Genomic DNA, 23,644 nt, shown 5'->3' on the forward strand with positions numbered 1-23,644 from the left:
TGAATTTGACCCCATATAAAAGCCCTTGATTTCACAACAGTTCATGCACCTCTTATAACTCCTGTGGTCATATGTTTTCACAGTGTAATGCTTCTGGGCTTTAAGCAGCTTTGAGGTTTCACTATATCTACAATAACAGCTCACACATATGCAAAGTAAGCACAGCACAGTACTTGCAGTTGACAACACCTTATTCAGTCATACATACAAGAATAAAAAATTCAATGACATAGTAAAAATGACAAACATGGTCTACCAATATATCACATATGGATTTGTCTGTGTGACTATCCTCTCCCAAAACTAGTTGTAAAGAAAGTTAAACACTTGTGACTAGAAATTTATACTTAAAAGGCCAACATTTAAAAAGGGAATAATTAACATTTGCAGCACATGGGTATTATTCAGTGCATGTGTACAGTTCTTTTCTTTCCAAGCCCCTTGGTATGAGGTATATTTATATATGCATTTGTATTTTTCGTTAAAATGTTGAATAAAAAAAGCAAACTTTAAAAAAATTATGTATTCATCAAGTCCCAGGATGTTAAGAAAGATTAAGTAAATTCCAACCTTTGTTTATTATTTGGTTTATAAATATGAAAAAGTGTCATGTAATTGAGAGATTTTAAGATAACCGGAATATTCTGTTGCGTAGCACCATTTTCAAAGGTTTGTACAATCAGCATATATGAATACACGTAGTTTATCCTTCTTTACTGTTTTTGCCTCTTTTAACTCCTTTTTTTGGTGTGGCCGTAACATTCTGACAGCAGTCACATATCCAGGGACCTTTCAAATGAAAACAAGAATGTTACTTTGTTTAAAATGACAAACAAAAAGCAGTGTTCTCATTATAGGATAAAAACTATACACATTTGTAATAATAATAATAAAAAAAAAAAAAATATTGTAAGGGAAGAAGAGGTCCATCACTCAAGGACACAAGCAAAACATCAAGGTCTCACAAAGTGGTCTAAGGTTATAAGGGTATGGCTGGGGGAATGTCTCCAACAAAGCTTTTCCAATGTCCAATAACCTGAAGGTAGCAGCCTATACCCAGGGTCTATGAATATCCAGCCTGTGCCCCGTACTGTACGATTAAAGTAGTACAGCCAGAGCAGAGAGCTGCTGACAGACAAGACACCAGCACTCTGCTCAGGGACCCGTGAGGACCGAGCAGTCAGTGGGGTTTGATCGCTCGGTTCTCAGTGTGGGACAACTGCTGCATCCACCTAGGTAAGTAGGATTCTGAAAAAAAAAATAAAATAAATGAGATGCCAAATGTGGCATGTCAGGGGGTCAGGAACACATAAAGCAAAGTTCCACTTTTGGGTGGAACCCTGCTTTAAAATGTGGAAAAACAAACCTAAAACAGAATACCCCTCTATAAACAAATATGAGAAATGACTATTACTGATAGTCAAAATAATTGTTGACTGTCCCTCACATGAGTATTTTGAGTCTTTTATCAGGGAAATGTGTGTGCAGATCTGCATGAACACCAAGCAACTAGTATTTTCAGGAGAGGTCAATTGCAGCAGCCTCCATTCTCTTTTGAAAAGCACAGAACCTGCAGTCACAAAGCTATGAAAAGTTGCCCAGTATACTTTTAAAACAAGTCAACTATGGAAGTTCACATATTACTGCCCTTTTTAAAAGGGTATGGATGTAGTTTTGCTGAAACTATGTTCCTTTAAAAATAGCTGCATTTACTAAAAGTGTACAAAAATTTTGTATAATTAAAGAAAAATTTGTAAAATCATCCCTACAACAATATTCTTTAAAAAAGAAATGGCTTAAAACCTACAATATGTGGCATTGTATGTGACTGTCTGGGATGGGCAATGCACATGAACATTGTGCTAGGTTTTGCAGGAAATCCCCTGTTGTCAAGCAACATATGTAATATAAAGATGTACTCTCTGTGTATATAAATGGTTGATAAATAGATCCAAAAATTGGATTTTTGCCTTACCGTAAAATCAATTTCTCTGATGTTCATTGACGGACACAGAGCCTGCCCCCTACAGGAGTAGGACACTAGGCAGAAGAGAACTGGACTACGCCTTTGGGGCAGTCCCAGGGTTTATACTCCCACTCTCTGCTATAGGTACTCAGTTTTATTACAAGCAGTGTCAGAAGTAAAAAACCCAACTCCATAGAGGGGTGGATGGGGTGTCCGTCAATGAAGTAAAAAAATCCCATTTTCTCTTTTGTTCATTGACGGACACAGCTTCTCATCTTCTTGACTTCATGGGGTGGGAACAGCAAGAAAAAAAAAAATGCTTCCCAAGGCTAAACCTAGCCAACCAGGTAACATGGAGCTCAACTGAAAAAATTAAACACACCCTCAAAGAGGACCAAGTCCTCTAAACAGCACCTTCAAAACCTTGTGGCCGAAGGAAGCATCTGCAGATCAACACATCCACCTTATAAAACGTTGTGCACGTGTACACAGACGACCAGGTAGACGCCTTGCAAACCTGGATCACTGACACCTGATGGCGGAAGGCCCAGGAGGCACTAAGCGCCCGAGTAGAGTGCGCCTTAACAGGGAAAGGAGGAACCTGACCCCTGATGGAATAAGGGGTCTGTCTGAGCCATCTGGAAATGGTCGCAGCAGAAGCAGCCAACCCTTTGTCCTCACGGATGGACTTAATATAGGGAGTCTGCATTCCTAAAAGACTCCATAGCTGCCAGGTACACCCATATTGCTCGAACCACATCCAGGGAATGCAAGGCAATTTCTTTATTCAAAAGAAAATCAGAGATGACCTTTGGAAGGAACGACTGACAAGGACGAAGAACCACCTTATCCCTTTGAACCACCAGGTAAGGAGTCAAGACCGCGCCACCAGCTCCGACACCCTGCGTGTAGAAATAGTAGCCACCAAAAAGGCCACCTTCTGGGACAATGTAAGCAGGGGATCCTCCCGAATGTTTTCAAAGGGAAGCTTCTGGAGAACTGATAACACCAAATTGAGGTCCCACGGCGTCAATGGAGACCGCAATGGAGGAACCAAGTGTCTCATTCCCTGGAGAAAAGGTACGTACCATGGAGTGTGTGGCCAATGGACTTTGAAAGAAAACCCCCAAAGCCGAATCCTGGCCCTTGATGGCAGGGCCGGTGCTAGACTATTTTACGCCCTAGGCAAGACCAGCTACTTGCGCGCCCCCCCCCAAAAAAATAAATAAAAAAGGGAAAGGGTTAAAAACTCCTCTATGTAATACCCAGTGACCCTGATCTGATGGTTCCTCCATGTTATGCTGTCATACCCAGTGACCCCCATATTCATTCATGTCCTTATGTCCCTCTATATCACACCCAGGGACCCTGATGTTTTTCCATGTCACATCCTGGGACCCCAATATTCCTCAATATCATGCTGTCATACCCAGTGACCCCAATGTTCCTCTATGTCACACCAGGGGCCCCTGATGTTCCTCCATGTCATACTCGGAGAGACACTGATGTTTTTACATGTCACACCTGGGGACATCAATCCCCCATGGCACACAAAGGGACCCCAATTTCTCAGGGAACACATGTTGACCCCGAACCCCTGTTACACCCAGTGACCCCTATCCCCCATGTCACACCTGGTGACTCAGATTCACCATGGCAAATCCTGGTGACCCCGATTCCCTTTCACACCAGGGATCCTCCATGTTACACCCCGATCCCCTGTTCTGGGGACACCCACTGGGCAGTATGAAGAGAGAGGTCTGCACTCTGCCCTCCTTCACCGTGATTCCTTTTCCCAGGACGCGCCTCTCCTGGATCACAGTGCTCACCACAGCTCCAACCGACTCGTGGTGGATGGAGAAGCAGCAGTCAGTGCCAAGCTCCGGCTCAGCTCTCCTCCGCTCCCTGCTTAATATCGACCCAGGGACGTTAACGGCTGCCCACCAGCTCAGTGCAGAGTATCACTTCCTGCTCGGGGTTTAGGCCACTCAGCTCCAGCCGAAGAGGATCATCATGCAGGCAGCACTCCAGTGGGCTCCCTTCCTGCCTATTGGGGCCCCCCCAAACAGCGGTGGAAAGCCAAGGCCTGGTAGTTCTGCCACTGCCCCAGACACCTATCATTTTCTTCTGTCCCTTCTTCCTCGCCCACTGCCGCCTCTCCCCTCAGCTCAAAATGATCATTAATGATGGAGATAGTGTGCCGACTCATGGCTGCACCCCCTAGGTGGCAATGCACCCTAGATGGCTGCCTAATTTGCCTAGTGGAAGCACCGGCCATGCTTGATGGTACTCAAGGCCAGCCGCTGCTCAACCCCTCAGAGGAAAGCCAAGATTCGAGTCAACGAAAAGGAGCGAGAGTGAACCCTGAGGGATTCACACCACACAATGTAGGTCTTTCAAATATGATAGTAATATGGTAGATAGATCCTCCTAGAAGTAGATTTTCTAGCTTTTAACAGCGTAGGAATCACAGAGCCAGACAACCCTGTATCCTTCAGCACCTGGCTTTCAACAGACAAGCCATCAAAGCCAGCGACTGTAAAGCAGGATGGAAGATTGGCCCTTGTGACAACAGATCTTCCCTGAGAGGAAGACTCCAAGGAGGATCGGCGACCAGCCATACCAGATAGGCATACCGAGACCGGCAAAGCCAGTCTGGAGCCACTAGGATGACCGGAATCTGCCCTGTTACATATTCATTGTGAAAAAGCCTTTGGGGTAGGCTTGGTGGCTTTGTTTTCCAAGTCTTGCACCGAAAGGAAAGGCTGATGTTTGGCTTTGAAGTAGAAACCTGGTAAGAACAATGAGGGGTGATTGGGGGGGGGGGGGGGCCCGGGTTGTTTTGGAGTCTTCCCCTGTCAGAAAGTATTTTTTACTCCTGTGACCTCTGAAGAATTTGTCAAAAGCATCACCAGAGACGTCTTCCTCCAAAAGGCATACAAGTATGGTGTCCCAGTGAATAAGGACATCACAGAAATGGGGGAAGGCAATGTTTGTAAGTGTTCCGCCAGAACTGGTCCTAAAATACAAGAGCCTACTGATTGTTCATTGCATTAGTCCCATTAACTGAAGTTTGACAACAGCAGGTTGCAGAGCTAGGACGTCCATGACCACAAAAGTCCACTTTTTTGTGCATTCTTTTACCACTGGATATAGCTCGGCAATGATTCTCAGAGGAGTGTAAATCTTTTCAGATGTATCCCAATTCTATAATTGCCCAGATATGTTCATGAATGTGGAATGACTTTTGAAACTTTGGAGATCTTATTACCTAGAGGGGAAGGGCTAGAGGGAGGAGAAATAAGTGCAACTATGCGAGGCTTTTGCACACAGCATGAAGCCACAGTATCAGGTACAATATGTTGTCAAAATTATTGGGACACCTGCCTTTACACGCACAAGAACTTTAATGGCATCCCAGTCTTTTTCCGTAGGGTTCAATATAGAGTTGACCCAAGCTTTGCAGCAATAACAGCTTCAACTCATCGGGGAAGGCTGTCCACAAGGTTTAGGAGTGTGTCTATTTGAATGTTTGACCATTGTTCCAGAAGCGCATCTGTGAGGTTAGGCACGGATGTTGGTAGGAGAATCCCTGGCTCGCAGTCTCCGCTCTAATTTATCCCAAAGGTGTTCTATTGGGTTGAGGTCAGGACTCTGCAGGCCAGTCAAGTTCCTCCACCCCAACTCGCTCATCCATGTCTTTATGGACCTTGTTTTGTGCACTGGTCAAAACCATCTGGTGGAGGGGGGGGGGGGGATTATGGTGGAGGGTTGTTTTTCAGCTGTTCGGCTTGGCCCCTTAGTTCCAGTGAAGGGGACTCTTGGTTGTAGAGAAACCTGCATCTGTCAGATAGGCCACTTGTTGCCTTTCTGAGATATAGCTTGAAACAGATTCAGAGACTTAAAATAGGGTCCTGCGCTGGTGCAAGGGAACATCACTATGGGCAGCTTGTGTCATGCAAACCTGCAGCAGAGCACGTGTTTGACTGAGTGTTGCTGCAGTTCCTTTTGCATGGTTGCCATCAGTGAAAGTGTTCCCCTGTGGGGTACCCACTAAGTAAAGTGCAGAAATGGGGTAAGCGTGTCTGTAGACAGCTACACAGCAATCCAGGCATCAACCATCCTGTAGCGCAGTCCTGGTGGCAAAAGGGTGGGAAGCAGTGCTATGGGCAGAAGTGGTGGAAAAAGTGCGACCTGTGATGTGATTTAAAGGAGTTGTGAAGCCAGGGAGGTTTTTTATCTTAATGCCTAGATTTAGATAAGATAAAAAGCCTTGTGTGTAGCAGCCTCCCAGGACCCCTAATACTTATCTGTGCCCCCTCTCTGTCCAGCGATGTCCACGAGTCCTTCGGCCGTCCTGATTGGCTGTGATACAGCAGCGGCGCCATTGGCTCCCGCAGCTGTCAAAGTCAGTGAGCCAATCAGGAGAGAGAGGGCAGCTCTATGTCTGAATGAACACACGGAGCTGCAGCTCAGCTCAGGTGCCCCCATAGCGGGCTGCTCCCTGTGCAAAACCAACTGCACAGAGGAGACAAGTACAGTGGGTACGGAAAGTATTCAGACCCCCTTAAATTTTTCACTCTTTGTTATATTGCCTCCATTTGCTAAAATCATTTAAGTTCATTCTTCTTCCTCATGAATGTAAACATAGCACCCCATACTGACAGAAAAACACAGAATTGTTGACATTGTTGCAGATTTATTAAAAAAGAAAAACTGAAATATCACATGGTCCTAAGTATTCAGACCCTTTGCTGTGACACTCATATATTTAACTCAGGTGCTTTCCATTTCTTCTGATCATCCTTGAGATGGTTCTACACCTTAATTTGAGTCCAGCTGTGTTTGATTATACTGATTGGACTTGATTAGGAAAGCCACACACCTGTCTATATAAGACCTTCCAGATCACAATGCATGTCAGAGCAAATGAGAATCATGAGGTCAAAGGAACTGCCTGAAGAGCTCAGAGACAGAATTGTGGCAAGGCACAGATCTGGCCAAGGTTACAAAAAGATTTCTGCTGCACTTAAGGTTCCTAAGAGCACAGTGGCCTCCATAATCCTCAAATGGAAGACGTTTGGGACGACCAGAACCCTTCCTAGAGCTGGCCGTCCGGCCAAACTGAGCTATCAGGGGAGAAGAGCCTTGGTGAGAGAGGTAAAGAAGAACCCAAAGATCACTGTGGCTGAGCTCCAGAGATGCAGTCAGGAGATGGGAGAAAGTTGTAGAAAGTCAACCATTACTGCAGCCCTCCACCAGTCGGGGCTTTATGGCAGAGTGGCCCGACGGAAGCCTCTCCTCTGTGTAAGACACATGAAAGCCCGCATGGAGTTTGCTAAAAAACACCTGAAGGACTCCAAGATGGTGAGAAATAAGATTCTCTGGTCTGATGAGACCAAAATAGAACTTTTTGGCCTTAATTCTAAGCGGTATGTGTGGAGAAAACCAGGCACTGCTCATCACCTGTCCAATACAGTCCCAACAGTGAAGCATGGTGGTAGCAGAATCATGCTGTGGGGGTGTTTTTCAGCTGCAGGGACAGGACGACTGGTTGCAATCGAGGGAAAGATGAATGCGGCCAAGTACAGGGATATCCTGGACAAAAACCTTCTCCAGAGTGCTCTGGACCTCAGACTGGCCCAAAGGTTTACCTTCCAACAAGACAATGACCCTAAGCACACAGCTAAAATAACGAAGGAGTGGCTTCACAACAACTCCATGACTGTTCTTGAATGGCCCAGCCAGAGCCCTGACTTAAACCCAATTGAGCATCTCTGGAGAGACCTAAAAATGGCTGTCCACCAACGTTTACCATCCAACCTGACAGAACTGGAGAGGATCTGCAAGGAGGAATGGCAGAGGATCCCCAAATCCAGGTGTGAAAGACTTGTTGCATCTTTCCCAAAAAGACTCCTGGCTGTATTAGATCAAAAGGGGGCTTCTACTAAATACTGAGCAAAGGGTCTGAATATACTTAGGACCATGTGATATTTCAGTTTTTCTTTTTTAATAAATCTGCAACAATGTCAACAATTCTGTGTTTTTCTGTCAATATGGGGTGCTATGTGTACATTCATGAGGAAGAAGAATGAACTTAAATGATTTTAGCAAATGGCTGCAATATAACAAAGAGTGAAAAATTTAAGGGGGTCTGAATACTTTCCGTACCCACTGTATATAAAAAAAAAAAAAAAAAAAAAACTACAATCAATTTTACATCTAATTATCCACCCAAGACCAAGTTCTATATGGGGGGATTTTTTACTGCCAAGTTTGAAAGTTTAAATACTTCATAAGTGAATAAACTCAAACACATTCCCTACTTTTCTCACATCACACTAGTAAATCAGGCTCGTGATTTCAAAACATTGAGACGTTACCATTAAAATTTCAATGTATCCTGTGCATGCTACAAAGTTTTACAGGATTTTCATCTAATGTGTTTTTATATGACTCTGCACTCATCAGCAAACCTACCTGATGGAAGAACACCAAGTCCGACACAAAAAGTATGATAGCCACGGTCACAGTGGTCACAGAACATCATATCCTCTTCATGGTGAGGCTGGCTACATATAATACATGTTTTGCACTCCATACATTGCCAAGGGTATTTTTTTATTACTGTAACCAATTCTGGCATCATATCCAAGCATGAAGGGTGACCTAAAGAGATACAATAAGTAGGAAAACATCAACCATTATTATCATTACTGCTGTCAAAGAAGTAATATGTAGCCATGTCACATGAAAAAAGTTTTAAACCTGTTTATCATTGCACATTTTGGGTTTTCTAATAAAGAGCACAGCAGAATCTGCTTGTTTTCAGACTACCTCTAATTGAAGCTACCTATGGCCCCCTCTGCAGAGAGAGTGGTGGACGAATTAATAATGTGACTCATTCAACTGTGTGTACAAATTTCAGCTTAGGCTATTGGGATTTGTAAAAAAAAAAACAAAAAACACTGGATTAGAAAGAAAAAAAATTACATTAAAAATAGCACAAAAAAAAAAAAAAAAAAAAACACCTTTTCCTTAAAAAGTGTATTAGTTCCCAAGAAAAGACTACACAATTGCGCTGCTCTCTCTAGGAGTAGGAATATTACAAAATCAGTGCAAGGGCATTCCATACCATCCTTTACAAAGTACTCACCAGAGTTCTAAGCTAAGGATATACAGCTATTTCAGTAGAAAACATATGTGTCGACCATTAAAATAAATATAGAACATGCAAGGCCGGTTTCAAATGGGCGCAGGCACCCGTACTACATGCAGGAGGAATATGTTATGGCGTCTGCATCAGTCTCCATATGAGTGAAAGAAACCTATGGTAGTGGATGCAGAGACAGCAACTGCAAAAAACTGCATGTGAAAATTTAAAAAAACACACACACACAAACAAATAAGGCGCTGGTTTTAGATTTTTTTTAAGGGTCACTGAAATTGTCACTGGACAGTTCGGCACTTAACAAAAATGGGACTACCCTCAAGAATAGGGAAAGAACCCAGAGTTGAGAATCCACACAAATGTTCATGAGTCCAAGGTAATTTAATGATAAAATTAAACTTATAACAAAATAAAATCCAAAAGCATTTTGGGGGGCATTGCCCTAATTCAGGGGCAATGTCTTCAGATGCGGACCATCTTTCTATTCATTTCACTAATTAAGTCTTGTGACTTCTGTGTGTCTGTATAAAAGATTTTCTTTCAGTCTACTATTCACCTGAATCGGATATTCTTTGCAAATGGGTATATACTCTTTAAATTTTATTTTATTTTCATATTTTGCCACTTGTATATTCGCTTTTATATTCATGAGTTTTATTTTTAGATAACATTTGTATTTATACCCGTTTTATAGCCCTGAAAAGGGGGGGGGGGGGTGTTTGGTTCCCAAAACTGATTTTTGACTTACTGTAAAATCCATTTCTCTGATGTTCATTGGCTCCTGATTCTTCTTAACCATTGGGTTATACTGTCCCCTACAGGAGTAGGACACTAGGCAGGAAAAAGCGTGACTACGCCTATGGGCAGTCCCAGGGGGTATACACCCACACTCAGTTTTGTTAGCAGTGTCAGAAGAAATCCAACTACACAGAGGGGTGGACGATGTGTCCGTCAATGAACATCAGAGAAATGGATTTTACGGTAAGTCAAAAATCCCATTTTCTTTCGTTCTCTGACAGGCACAGCTCCTGGTTCTACTTAAAGCGGAGTTCCGGGCACAGAAGTCATTTTTTACTAAACATACCCCCGGGACAGTCAGGGCTAGCACATTCCACAATGGCTAGCCTCTGATCTGTCCCGGTTCGCACTTACCTTTTAGAAGAAATACTTATAAAATTGCTTCCACAGCGTTTCCATCTCTCTTGTGGGCAGCTGAAGCCGGCGCGGTCCTCTTCTGTGTCTTCTTCCGCGTCTTCTTGTCCCAGAATGCGCCTGCACCGGCCCCTCTCGTCACTTCCGGTGCGGCGCCGCATTCCTCCACAGCTTCTGGGCATGCCCAGAAGCTGTTTAGCAGGGGAATGCGGCGTCGCCAGGAAATGACGAGCGGGGCCGGTGCCGTCGCATTGATTCCTGGGAGCTATGAACGTTCAGCTCCCAGGAATCATAGCGAGACAGGAAGTGACGGGGTGAGCCGTGGCTCCGAGGGAGGAAGTACTCTGAGGTGAGTATCTTCGATCTTCAATTACAAGGTAAGTAAACAAAAAAAAAAAATAAATATCCAATTCCTTTTCAGGTGAGGTCTACCTAGCGGAGGGGCACAAAAAAAAAAATATCGTTTTTGTGCCCGGAACTCCGCTTTAACCATTAGGATGTCACAAAGCAGTGTTAAACGTGAGGTGTGGGAAAATAGCAGAAAAAAAAATTCCCAAGGCTAACCAAAGCCAATCAGGTAACATGGAGCTCAACCAAAACAACTGGAGCTCACCTAAAAAAAAAAAAATAAAATACATCCTCAAACAGCAGTCTGCAAAAAACTTGTGGCCAAAAGAAGCATCGGCCAAGACATTAACCACTTTAAAAAAAAACTTTGTAAAAAGCGTGCACAGACGACCAGATGGCCGCCTTGCAAACCTGCATCACTGATGCCTGATGACGGAAGGCCCAGGAGGCACTAAGCGCCCGAGTAGAGTGTGCCTTAACAGGGAAAGTAGGAACCTGACCCCTAATTGAATAGGCCTGAATCACTGTCTCTAAACCATCTGGAAATAATCTCAGCAGAAACGGCCAACCCTTTGAGGTCCAGCCGTGAGTACAAATCAGGAGTCTGACTTCTAAAAGACTCCGTAGCTGCCAGGTACACTCAGATTGCCCGAACCACATCCAGGGAATGCAGAGCAATTTTCTTATGATGCTTAGGCCTGGGATATAGGAAATCAAATGGAAATCAAAGATGATCTTTGGAAGCAACAACGGACAGGGACAAAGAACCACCTTAGCTCTGTAAACCAACAGGTAAGGTCAATGACAAGACAACGCCGCCAGCTCCGACACCCTGCATTCAGAAGAAGTAAAAGCCACCAAAAAGGCCACCTCCTGGGACAATGTAAACAGGGGGAACCTCCTGATATTTTCGAAGGGCGATTCCAGGATAACTGACAACACCAATTTGAGGACCCACAGTGGTAATGGAGACAGCACTGGAGGAACCAAGTGTCGAGCTCCCTGGAGAAAGGTACGCACCAAGGAAAGCGTGGCCAATGGATGTTGAAAGAAAACTGCAAAGGTCGAAACCTGGCCCTTGATGGTACTCAAGGCCAGGAGCTGCTCAACCCCCTGTTGGGAGGAAAGCCAAGATCAGAGCCCCTGAAAAGGAGCGAGGAAGAACCCCACGCAACGTAGGTCTTTTAAATACGATGGTAGGCCTTCCTAGAGGTAGATTTTCTAACGTTTTAACAGAGTAGGAATCAACAATTCAGACAAACCTATATCCTTCAGCACCTGGCTTTCAACAGCCAAGCCGTTAACACCGCAACTGTTAAGCGGGATGGAAGATTGGTCATTGAGACAGCAGATCTTCCCTGAGAGGAAGTCTCCAAGGAGCATTGGCGTTTAGCCAGATCGGGGTACCAAGACCGGCGAGGCCAGTCTGGAGCCACCAGAAAGACCGGAATCCCTTGCTGCCTCGATCCTGCACAGGAGTCCTGACAGAAGTTTGAGAGAGGGAAAGGCATAAATCAGACGATACTGATGCCAAGGAGCCACTAATGCATCTGCGGCGTCACCCAGAGGATCCCGAGACCATGCCTCAAACCTCTGTACCTTCCATGGAATGTGTACAGCAGAGGGCTGGAATGATCGTTCTGCCCACCTTAGAATGCTAGATACTTCCTGATCCGCCAGGACACTTCTTGTGCCCCCATGGTGATCGACATAGGACAAGGCCATGGCATTGTCAGATTGAATTCATACCAGACACCCCTGAAAACGAATTGTCCAATGATCCAGACAAAATCTGATTGCTCGGAGTGCCAGTATATTGATCGGCAGTCTGGACTCTTCCCGAGTCCAGACCCCCTGAGCACAAGCTATGCCGAGGACGCCTCCACACCCGGACAGGTTGGCATCCGTGGTGACAACTGCCCAGTACAGGGGGAGAAGATTTCCCTGTTGGAGTCCCAGGGAATGAAGCCACCTCTAGAGACTGGATTCTTGCCCTATTTCACCAGAATGTCTTTTTGCAGAGATGTGAAACTGTGCAAACTAAACTGAACCACCCCGAAGGTAGACACCATCAGGCCCAGCACCCGCATGCAAGTTCGGGGGATAACTGTCTCCTGGGCAACAGAAGCTGAATTGCCTCCTGCAATTTCTGAAGTTTTTCAAGTGGAAGCAACACTATGGCTGAGGCTGAATCCACCCAGATAGTCCAGTTTTGTGGACAGAACCAGCGCAGACTTTTAAAGGTTCAGAATCCAACTGAGCTCCCTCAGAGATCGTAGAGTAATCTCCAAGGTGTCCATCAGAGCAGTCAGAGACTCCGCTCGTAGATCGTACAGGTACCCTAGTATAGAGGGCTGCATTGGGTTTGGGCTCCCGCGGGACCCAATGCAAATCTTGCGGGAGCGGGCGGTTTTACCTCTGCTGCGGGCGGTCAAAAAAGTTTGCAGGGAACAGTGCAATTTGGTGTAATGTATTTTCAGGGGTATAAGAGGACTTTTTTTTATAATAAAAAAGATATCCCAAAAATCAGGGGTCGTCTTATACGCCAGGTACTGTAGCTTCAGCTAGTAACAGAACATCCCTATTAAAAATGTTAGCCTGCTGGATGTGTATACAGTACCTTTGGCAACTTACAGAACGTCCCTGTGCTGTAATACTCTATGTACCGTGCTGAGCCAATCACGGCAAGCGGTGTATTCTATTAATGCATACAAAGCCTGCTCGGATTGTCAGAGTGGCGGGCTTATACAACCTTTGCCAACACGAGCAGGCTTTGTATGCAATAATAGAATACACAGCTTGCCGTGACTGGCTCAGTGTGGTACATAGAGTATTACAGCACAGGGATGTTCTGTAAGTAGCCAAAGCTTACTGTATATACACATCCAGCGGGCTAGACTATTAATAATAATAGAGAAGTTCTGTATGTAGCAGAAGCTACAGTACATATTAGGGCACATCCAGCGGGCTAAAATATTTAATAGGGATGTGATGGCTCCACTGATGTTATGAAATGGTGTTGTCTCAGAAGAGGGGGGTAGTATTATATGGCGAGTATAGGGCAAAACCACAGGAGTGGACACAAACACTGCGGTGCGGGCGGGAGTGGACACAAACATTGCGGGTGGGAGTGGAACACAAACATTGCGGGTGCGGGAGGTCCTGGTCATACATTCAGCGGGTGCGGGTTTAATAAAAACAGTCCCGCGCAGGGATCTACCCTAGTACCGATATTCCCAGCTGACGCAACAATGCTAGAATTGGGGCCAACACTTTAAGACCCTAGGAGTGGAGGCGAGACAAAAAGGTAAAAAACGCACAAACTAATAATGCTCCTCATCCATGGCAAAGCGGAGGAAGTGCTGGTGACCGGCACATATTGGAATGTGAAGGTAGGTGTCCTTGATGTAGACAGAAGCGAGAAAATCCCCCAGATGAATGGGTTCCATTCAGAACTTCTGTACCTGCACAAAGCAGTTTAGCACCTTGCCTTCCTTCCAGTGAACTGTAAACAGGTTGAGTAAACCCCCTTAAAACATTCCGAAGCCTAAACAAATCAACCATGAAGTAACAAATCTTGCACGGCCCCAAAGTGACCCCGAAAGCCATCTGGGGACAAGTGTAGGTTGGAAGGGAGGAACTTTTCTGGAGGAAAAGACCGAAACTCGATCTTGTAGCAGAATCTAATAACTTTGTGGACCACCTTGATCTGGAAATCAGCAAAGACGTCCCCCCCCCACCCCAGATATGGGTGAGGGCGCCCCTTCTTGCAGATTAATCCTTGTCTGCAGGTCTAGTGGCTTGCCAGACCTAAAGGACTTTTATCCCTTGAGGGATCCAAAAAAAAAAAAAAAAAAAAAAAAAAAAAAAAAAAAAAAAACCTTATGAGCCGAGAAGCATGGCCCACATCTACAACAGAGCTCCTTGCCCTCGGTAGCCTGCAAGAAGAGACCCTTAATGATGTAATCCAAGGAAGCTCCAAACAGGCGATCCCCCACAAAGGGGAAATCAGAAAAGACCTTCTTAGAAGTCTGGCCTGAAGACCAGCATTGTCAGCCAGATAAGATGCCAAAGGACCACTGCTGATACAGACAGCCTGTGTGTTGAGTTATTTTGAGGGGACAGCAAATTTACACTGTTATACAAGCTACACTACATTACATTGGCCAGGAGGAACGCTGCGACTCAGGCTGAGGCCAGGTCGTACGTGCCCTTGTGAGACGTTTAACTCACAGGCCAGCCCCCATCCAGTGGGGCTATGTTGCGGCCAACCTATGGCGGACCTGAGGCCTGTGCGCGCCTGCTGGCCAGACTGGGGTGATCCTCTGGATCTCGATTATCCAGTCTGTCGCCCAGTCTGGCAGTTAATCGTAGATTTCACAGAAACAAAAAAGATAGGAAAAAATTCAATTAAAAAGGAAAAAAATTGCCAGGACCAGACATCCTAGCAAGGAACTAGGTGCTTACTCCTGACTAGGCAGGAAAAAAAAAAAACTGAGTGCCTATAGTTGAGTGTGGGCCTATACCCCCCGGGACTGCCTATAGGTGTAGTCAAGCTTTTTTCTGCCTAATGTCCTACTCCTGTAGAGGGCAGTATAACCCAATGGTTAAGAAGAATCAGGAGCTGTGTCCATCAATGAACGAAAGTAATGTGTATTTTACTCCAATATTATCAGTAAATTATCTTGGACATCTGGCCCTCTCACTGGATTGTATGCATCCCAAAATTCAACTGCCATGCAGAAGCGGGTGTATGGCTCCGAATGCACAGTTGGGTCGTTCACTGGCATCTGTAGTTAAACTGGTCCCCCCTCATTCTTGTGTTTTTTTTGTCACACTTACCTGACGTTTTCAAATTTTCAATAATTCCATTTCACTGTGCCATTCCCCTCAGTATGTTTTTTTTCACATATAAATGTAGTATTATTTAGTATCCATTTATCGCCTTTATGTATAAATCTACATCCTGGGCTGCTGCTATCCCAGTTCCTGCCCATAGTCCCGCCTCTGACCTCACCCCAAGTGGATATATAAAGACACGGCTACGTGTCTGAATTATTGGTATGAAGGAGCCAATTGACGCTCTGAAACACGTACCGCCCTTTTGATATTTCCTGGCATGTGTGTTCCACGCTGGTCCGGGCAGCACAACCATCCTTCCTGGTTCTTTCTCCTGTGGCCCCCCTCTGCTGGTCGGTTGGGATTTCCAACATCAAGCTGCACATTGGACCACCCCTGGGACAACCCGTCACAGGATTCCTTGCCACATCCTATGATAAGCCTGGTTTATTTTAATGCTAGTATGTGAATTTCTATCCTTTGGCAATAAAAGTCTTTTTGCACTTAGAGGCGCCTTATGTTTTTTTTTCTGTGTATCAGTTTGCTTTCCTCTTAGAGCTCCTAGTGCTGCTGAGACGCCTGCTTGCCTGTTCTGTATCCAATCCATTGCGAACATCGCCTCTGGCCAAAATCCACTATCCAGAGCGCCCTCCATCTTCTCACCCACTACTGCATGGCTGTCAAATTTTAACATGTTAACATGTCCATGCAGCTGTTTTGTCTGTATCCACTCTTAGACTGCCTACACACAAAAGAGGAGAGGGACCCCTGTGTCCTGTGATGCACTTCAAGCAAAGAATTTTTCAGGTAAACCAAAAATCCTAATTTCTTAATCCTACATCACAGGACACAGAAGACTTCAGTGCTCTGGGACTTCTCACGTAGTCACAAATATAACCATGAGGGTTGAGCAACACAGCAACAAGCCCAACAAACCAAAAATAAATCAAAAACAGAATAGGGGAGAACCCCTGTACAAAAGCCACTTGCAAGACCATTTGCATGCATGAACGTCCAGCTGGTAAAAGTCAGTAAACGTGTGAATAAAAAGACCAGGTAGCCTTACAAACCACAGAAGTTTGACGATGATAAAAATGGCCAAGAATCGCTGACACTCCTGGTGGAATGGGCCCTGACAAGGAATAAAGTAACCTTGCCCTTGATATCATAAAACGTGTGAAATGAGATGATGAATCTCTAGAAGTAACAGATTGAGAAGTAGCTTAACCTCTCAGAGGACCCGCAGGCAGAATCAATTGAATCAGACTGTTGAAAATAAAGCTGCAGACTTCACATGAATCTAAATGGCTCAAACATCATCCAAAGAGTTAATCTCTTTCCTTGGGATATAGAGGATTCACACAAAAAGTTGTGGCAACACAATGTTCTAATTCAGGAGGAATGAGAAAATTACCTTAGGTAGAAAGAGGAGGACATAGGCCTCAATAACTTTATCCTGGTAAAGAATCATGAAATATTCTTTGCAGGAGTGCGCATCCAGCTCCATAACCCTACAAGCTGAAGTATTGGCAACCAAAAACACAACCTTGCACATTAGAGACAAAATGGATATCTCAGAGGCTCAAAAAAACTGAGGTGTCTGTAAAACAGACCCACACAAAATTAAGAGTCCCTCTGCCATGGTAGACGTTAGCTATGGCCTTGGCACTGTCCAACTGCACTCTGACAGGGAGACCTTGAAAACAGGCAGACCAATGCCAAAAAGCCAGCCGAGTTGTTGGATCAGCAACCTCTGTTCTTCAGACAATACTCCCTGAACCAAGAAAGCTAGTATTCATTATCAAAACCTTCCAAATTATCAGAAAAAAGGATTAGGTGCATGGGTAAATCCAAGGGTTGTTAACACTTGTCCCACACTAACAGATTGATTTCTAATGACCTGGAGCAACACTGAAGACACTGAATCCTGGTTTGGTGGCTGAAACTTTTGCCAAATCTAACCGCCTTCTACCCACTTACACCCGCATCCAAAAAGTTTGGAATAAGGCTAAGCAGCTCCAGCAGGTCACTGGTTTTACCGGTTTCAGTCCCATATGGCATATCAACCACTACCCTGAGTTAGCCAAAATTACAACAAGCCCCAAGGTGGCGTAAATGGGGTATACCTCACCTTTGCCATATGTTTCAGAACGAGTCCCTATGCGCATTTGAGGAATTAAGTACAAAGGTTTGCCTACCTAAATCTATGCACTTCTATTATATACAACTTAAGCATGCTGTGGCTGCACAGGGCTCAGCGGTAAAATGGCAGCAACCTCCTACACCAGTGTTCAATCTGATGGCTGAAACAGTTTCCACCAGAAATTTATCTCTGGATGTTATGCAATTTTATTAACCAATTTTTTAACCTCATTACCCTTGAGGGCAGGCGAGAGATGGGAGAGGGGTCTGGGTCCTTTTGTGGATGATCAATGGGAGGAGGCTTTACAGGCAGTGTCCCAATGTTTCCTTAATGTGACACAAAGACTCATGCAAATGTATTTACTCTTAGGGTGCATTTTACCCCAACCAGATTACATGCAATAGGCATTCTAGACTTACAGGGGCTGCTCCCATAAATTTGATAACTTATGGGGTCCTTGGCTGGATGCCCCAGGTTTGAGCCCGTTGGGACGCGATGATAGACAAGCTACTCATTGGCTAGGTTTGTTTTCCATTATTCACAAACTGTGCAATTTACCAACTGCTATTAAAGGAGGGGGGACAATCCTGAATGTGGACACTGTACTTCCTTTTGTGTGGCTAGATGGGACTGTTATTTCTCTCTTTATGTGCTTATCGATTGATGTATGTTGTGTTTATGGATGATCAACTATTTGTAAGGCAGTCTTTGCATTACCTTTTCTGTATTGTTTTTTTAATTTGTTCTGGAGTTTTATTACTTCAATAAAACTTTTTTTTTTTTTTTAAGAAAAGCACACAGAATCGCATCAAAAAGGCAGCAACTGTCTTCCCCTGTTCCCTAATACAGACAAGAATCAAAACACTCTTCAGCAACCACAAAAGGACTTTCAGTCACTGCATTGAAAAAAAAAAAAAAAAAGGGCTGACTTCTGGCTGGTGCAAGCCCCGGTGCCCATGCGCACAAGACATTTTCAAGGTCCGATGAAATTCTAAGACTTAGCGAACAGCTGATTGAGAGGAGGGGGGGCTGAGGTGGGACGCACACACCGCCACGGGAAAATTGCTGTCACAGGCATACCAAAGGTGCTGGAGACCCCAAAATTGTATCGCAGGTAGCCAAAACGCTCCCCTACAGCTGATAAAAATGTGGGTTCTCTGGGATGAAAGGGCGCGGAGCAGTGACCCCGAGAACCGGGCCTCGGGGTCACTGCTCCGCGCCCTTTCATCCCCGAGACGCCAAATTTTTATCAGCTGTAGGGGAGCGTCTTGGCTACCTGTGATACAATTTTGGGGTCTCCAGCACCTTTGGTTCGCCCGTGACAGCAATTTTTCCACAGCGGTGTGTGCGTCCTACCTCAGCCCCTCCTCCTCTCAATAAGCTGTTCGCTAAGTCTTAGAATTTCATCGGACATTGAAAATGTCTTGTGCGCATGCGCACCGGGCTTGCACCAGCTGGGTTATGACGTAGCGTCACCAGAAGTGACGAGGTCCAGAATTTTCATGGGTCCGACAAAATTTTAGAACACCGGCAGTAGGTGCTCTGCTGCACTTACGAATCTCTTTATCAGCTGTTATGCCTGTGTGTTGGATGAACTTGCTGCCACTGAAGAAGCTGTAGTAAGTCATGCTGGATACACGTGTATCTCAAACTGCCAGACTTAGGCCAGAGCCAGATGCCCTGCATGCATCGTGCATCCAGGTCCCCGGTTTCTTGAACATCACTACGGTCGTAAAGCACGCAAATTGGAAGTGCAGCATAGCCCCCCCCCCCCCCACAACAGAATATCATTTACTGGCCAGCACACAGGGGGCACCCAGGGATTACTGGAATTCCATGACTGATAGGACATTCAGCATTTGGTTGCATAGAAGGGCCAAACTTCTCCCATCACAGTGGGCACACTCAAACAAGTCACTTCCTCACAGGACATCACTACCCTGAACCTGTACAGCACCGTCTTAGCGAACCCGGATGCTCTATTGCTGAACAGTAACCTTACAGACGGTCCCCAATTTTCCATAGCGAGATCCAGGTACTGTCCATCTAGGCCCCCAGCAACATAGGCAACTAAAGTGAATAATGCCCTTCCCATACAGAATAGGTAGGAAAAAGACTGTAGATAAAAGCATCCCAGAAAGGAATCTTCATAAGGACTTTACACACGCATCCATAGGCTAAGGACCTTATCTTAAAATGGAGACCTGTTGAGCTGGGAAGAATTAGGCCTGGGTGGAAGACCTGCTTTTTATTTTTGGGTTACTGTCTATTCAAGTGAAGGTGGCAGCATGAACCATGTAGTCATGCAAATGAATAAGTCCTGTGATGTACAATTAAAAAATTACCTACACACAATGAGTTAGGGTTACTGCCAATAATGGAGGTTTCATCAGTTGAAGAAAAGCTGTGCTATTTATTACTTGCCTTTGGTAGTAAAAGCCATTTTCTCATAAAACATAGTTTTTGTTAAATAATGCTGTCTTTAAGACAAGGAAAACTGGATTTTTATCTTACTGTAAAATCATTTTCTCTGGTGTTCATTGACGGACACAGCTTCAGAAGGGTCAAGAAGATCTGGAGCTGTGTCCGTCAATGAATGAATGAATGAATGAATGAGCAATAAATACTTTTTTTTTTTTGCTATTATTGGAGTGGGTAATTGTTAAAGGCCTATGTTGTCCGTCTGTCCCAGAGACATGACTAGACCTAGAAATCTCCCCAAAGAATCAGAAAATCCTAACTGTGAGCACGCAGTCATTCACACAGGAGTCCAAATTGGAAGAGATCCTCTCTAACCCGCTTTTGGGAACAACCACAACATTTTAGATTTACTTTCTGTACAGGTGATACTTAGCACTGTAGCATACTGAGGGAATCTGCAATTGGAACACAGCAATAAAATCCTACGAGGTTCTAACCTTACCACACTATCCAAACGATTAAAGCAGTTCTACTTTAAAAGTTGAAACTGAATTTAAAAAAACATAAAAAAAAAAAAAATATCTAATATACAGACTTAAGACTGATTGTAAAGTGGGTTCTTTTTAAACAATAAACATGTCATATTTAAACTACTCTTTGCAATGGTTTTGCACAGAGCAGCCCCAATCCTCCTTTTCTCTGATCTCCAACCGACACTCTTGCCATCATAGGAAGCCTCTTCTATAGACACACACAGCAACGCTCAGCCACACCCTAAGCTCCCTCTTCACAGGATTTAATTGACAGCAGTAGGAGCCGAAGGCTCCTGCTGCCTCCATGTCCAGTGAGGAGAGATAAAGTTCTGGTGCTCTCGGGGCTCAGCACTGAACTCAGGTATTTATTTGGGGGGGGGGGGGCACTGGGAGGGAGATGAACATATGAAAATAGAGCATGCATTAAGGGGGGGAAAAAAAAAAAATACCTTATGCCTTTACCACCACTTTAAATTACAAAGGTCTCAAAAAGCAGAGGTCTATTACCAGCAAAGAGTATATTCTGAACTAAAGGGGAAAGCAGAGTATGCCTGAACACAAAGTGGAAGGAAGTTCTGGGTCTAAAATAAACAAATACATTTTTAACAGCCCTCGTTTTTCCAGAAAGCTTTTAGACCCATTTCCTGATTTTGCATTCAATTCTAAATTTTCACATTTTTTGCAAGATCAGCAATTGCTCACAAACTTTTCTGAATGGCCTAACCATTACCAGTAACAATTAACTTCTTCCGGCCCGCGCTATAGCCGAAAGACGGCTACAGCGCGGGCTCTAATTTCCGGGAGGCCGTCTTTATACGGCCTCCCAGTAACAGGCTCCCCGCGCGCTCCCGCGAGCGCACATCGGGGAAAATCTGTCGGCCGTGTCCCTTGGACACAGCCAAATCACAGATCGTGGTAAATGGCCAATCACATCGGCCATTTACCACCTGATCGGCCCATGCAATGAGAGATGATCTCATATGTAAACATATGAGATCATCTCTCATCGCCAGCTCTCCTTCCTCACACAGAGACTGCGTGTGAGAAAGGAGCAGAGCCGATCAGCCGTTCGGGGACACAGAAAAATGTAATCAGGGCACTGATCACCAGTGCCCCGATTACAACAGAGGTAAATAAAATACAATGTGCCCACCATCAGTGCCCCCCATCAGTGCCCACAATCAGTGCCCACAATCAGTGCCCATAGTGCTGCCAGTCAGTGCCCATCAGTGCCTGCTCATCTAGGCACTGATGAGCTCTGACTGGCAGCACTATGGGCACAGTGTGGGCACTGATGGTGCTGCCCATCAGTGCCGCCCTCAGTGCCACCTCTCAGTGCCCAGCAGTGCCACCTCTCAGTGCGGCATATTAGTACCTCCTCATCAGTGCCGCCTCATCAGCACACATCAGTGAAGGAGAAAAATGGATTTTTGTAAAATCTTACCGTAAAATCCTTTTCTCTTAGCTCATTGACAGACGTAGTCCTCGGTGATACAGCACCTTCGGGTTATGTTGCCTCCACAGGAGTAGGACTAGACAGGAAATAAAATGCTCTGGCCACACCCTAGGGGCAGTCCCAGAGGGTATATCCTCTCTCTCTCTGCCTCAGCAAATCAGTTATGTCATAAAAGCAGTCTTTAGAGAATTTAACCCAACCCAACTCAAAAAAACAGAGGGGCGGGTACTACGTCTGTCAATGAGCTAAGAGAAAAGGATTTTACGGTAAGATTTTACAAAAATCCATTTTTCTCTCTCGCTCATTGACAGACGTAGTCCTCGGTGATACAGCACCTTCGGGAAGTCCCAGAGCAGTATCACAAATGAGGGGTGGGAAAATGGAAATCAAATCCAATCTAGAAGGCCCAACCGGTGCAAACTAGAAGTTTACAATGCTCATCCTTAATGATGAGACTCAACAAAAAAATTTTCAAACAGAAAAAAACCCTCGAGGTAGACCACCGGTCTCCTCAAATAGCGGCCTTCAAAACCTTGCGGCCAAATGAGGCATCCGCCGATGCCATCACATCAATTTTATAAAATTTTGGAAAGGTATGTACCGACGACCAGGTGGCCGCCTTACATACCTGGACCACTGACGCCTGATGGCGAAAGGCCCAGGAAGTACTGAGCGCTCGAGTGGAGTGCGCCCTAACAGGGAACGGAGGACTCTGACCCTTAATAGAATAAGCCTGTAACACCGTCTGTCTAATCCATTTGGCAATAGTCGCGGCAGATGCAGGCAACCCCTTTCTGGGGCCATCCGTGATCACAAAAAGTGAATCCGTCTTACGGAACGATTCCGTAGCTTTCAGGTATACCCTGATTGCCCGAACCACATCCAAGTAATGCAACGCATGTTCCCGATGATGATTGGGCTGAGGACACAAGGAAGGTAGTACAATATCTTCATTCAGATGAAAATCTGAAACCACCTTTGGAAGAAAGGATGGCTTAGGATGAAGCACTACCTTATCCCTATGAATCACCAAGTATGGGGACTGGCATGATAAAGCAGCCAGTTCTGACACCCTGCGTGCAGAAGTGATAGCCACCAAGAAGGCCACCTTCTGGGATAATGTAAGCAAGGGAATCTCCCTGATGTTTTCAAAAGGAGGTTTCTGTAGAACCGACAAAACCAAATTAAGATCCCAGGGCGGTAAGGGCGCGCGGACTGGTGGAGCCAGGTGCCGCACCCCCTGGATGAAATTCCGCACCAAGGACTTGGTAGCTAAAGGTTTCTGAAAGAAGATTGCCAATGCTAAAACTTGACCCTTGATGGTGCTCAAGGCTAGCTTCTGCTCAACCCCTTTTTGCAAAAAGGCCAATATTCGAGTCACCGAATAGGTACGTGGAGGAAATCCTAAAGATTCGCACCACGCGATATAAGTCTTCCATGTGTGATAATAGACCTTGCTGGAAGTCGCTTTCCTTGCTTTAATAAGGGTAGGAATGACTGAAGCTGACAACCCTCTGTCCTTCAGTACTTGGGTCTCAATGGCCAGGCCATTAAAACCAGCGACTGTAAAGCACAATGGTAGATTGGTCCTCGAGACCGCAGATACTCCCTGAGA

The 23,644-nt window shown here is 45.1% G+C and overlaps 1 protein-coding gene across 2 annotated transcripts in view; it reads right to left on the reverse strand.

Moving 5' to 3' along the window:
* Window positions 1–549: 549 nt before the first annotated feature.
* Window positions 550–23,644, reverse strand: part of PHF10 (PHD finger protein 10) — a 134,244-nt gene continuing 111,149 nt past the window's right edge. For both annotated transcript variants that reach the window (XM_082252295.1, XM_082252294.1), the window contains 2 exons: window positions 8,447–8,635; window positions 550–789 (listed from right to left, as the gene is read on the reverse strand). In XM_082252295.1, the coding sequence (XP_082108421.1) occupies window positions 704–789; window positions 8,447–8,635 (275 nt within the window). In that variant the 3' untranslated portion in view covers window positions 550–703. The remainder of the gene's footprint in view (window positions 790–8,446; window positions 8,636–23,644) is intronic.

This window comes from Pelophylax lessonae (genome assembly GCF_965119305.1).
Source record: "Pelophylax lessonae genome assembly, chromosome: 3".
NCBI classification, from domain to species: Eukaryota; Metazoa; Chordata; class Amphibia; order Anura; family Ranidae; genus Pelophylax; species Pelophylax lessonae.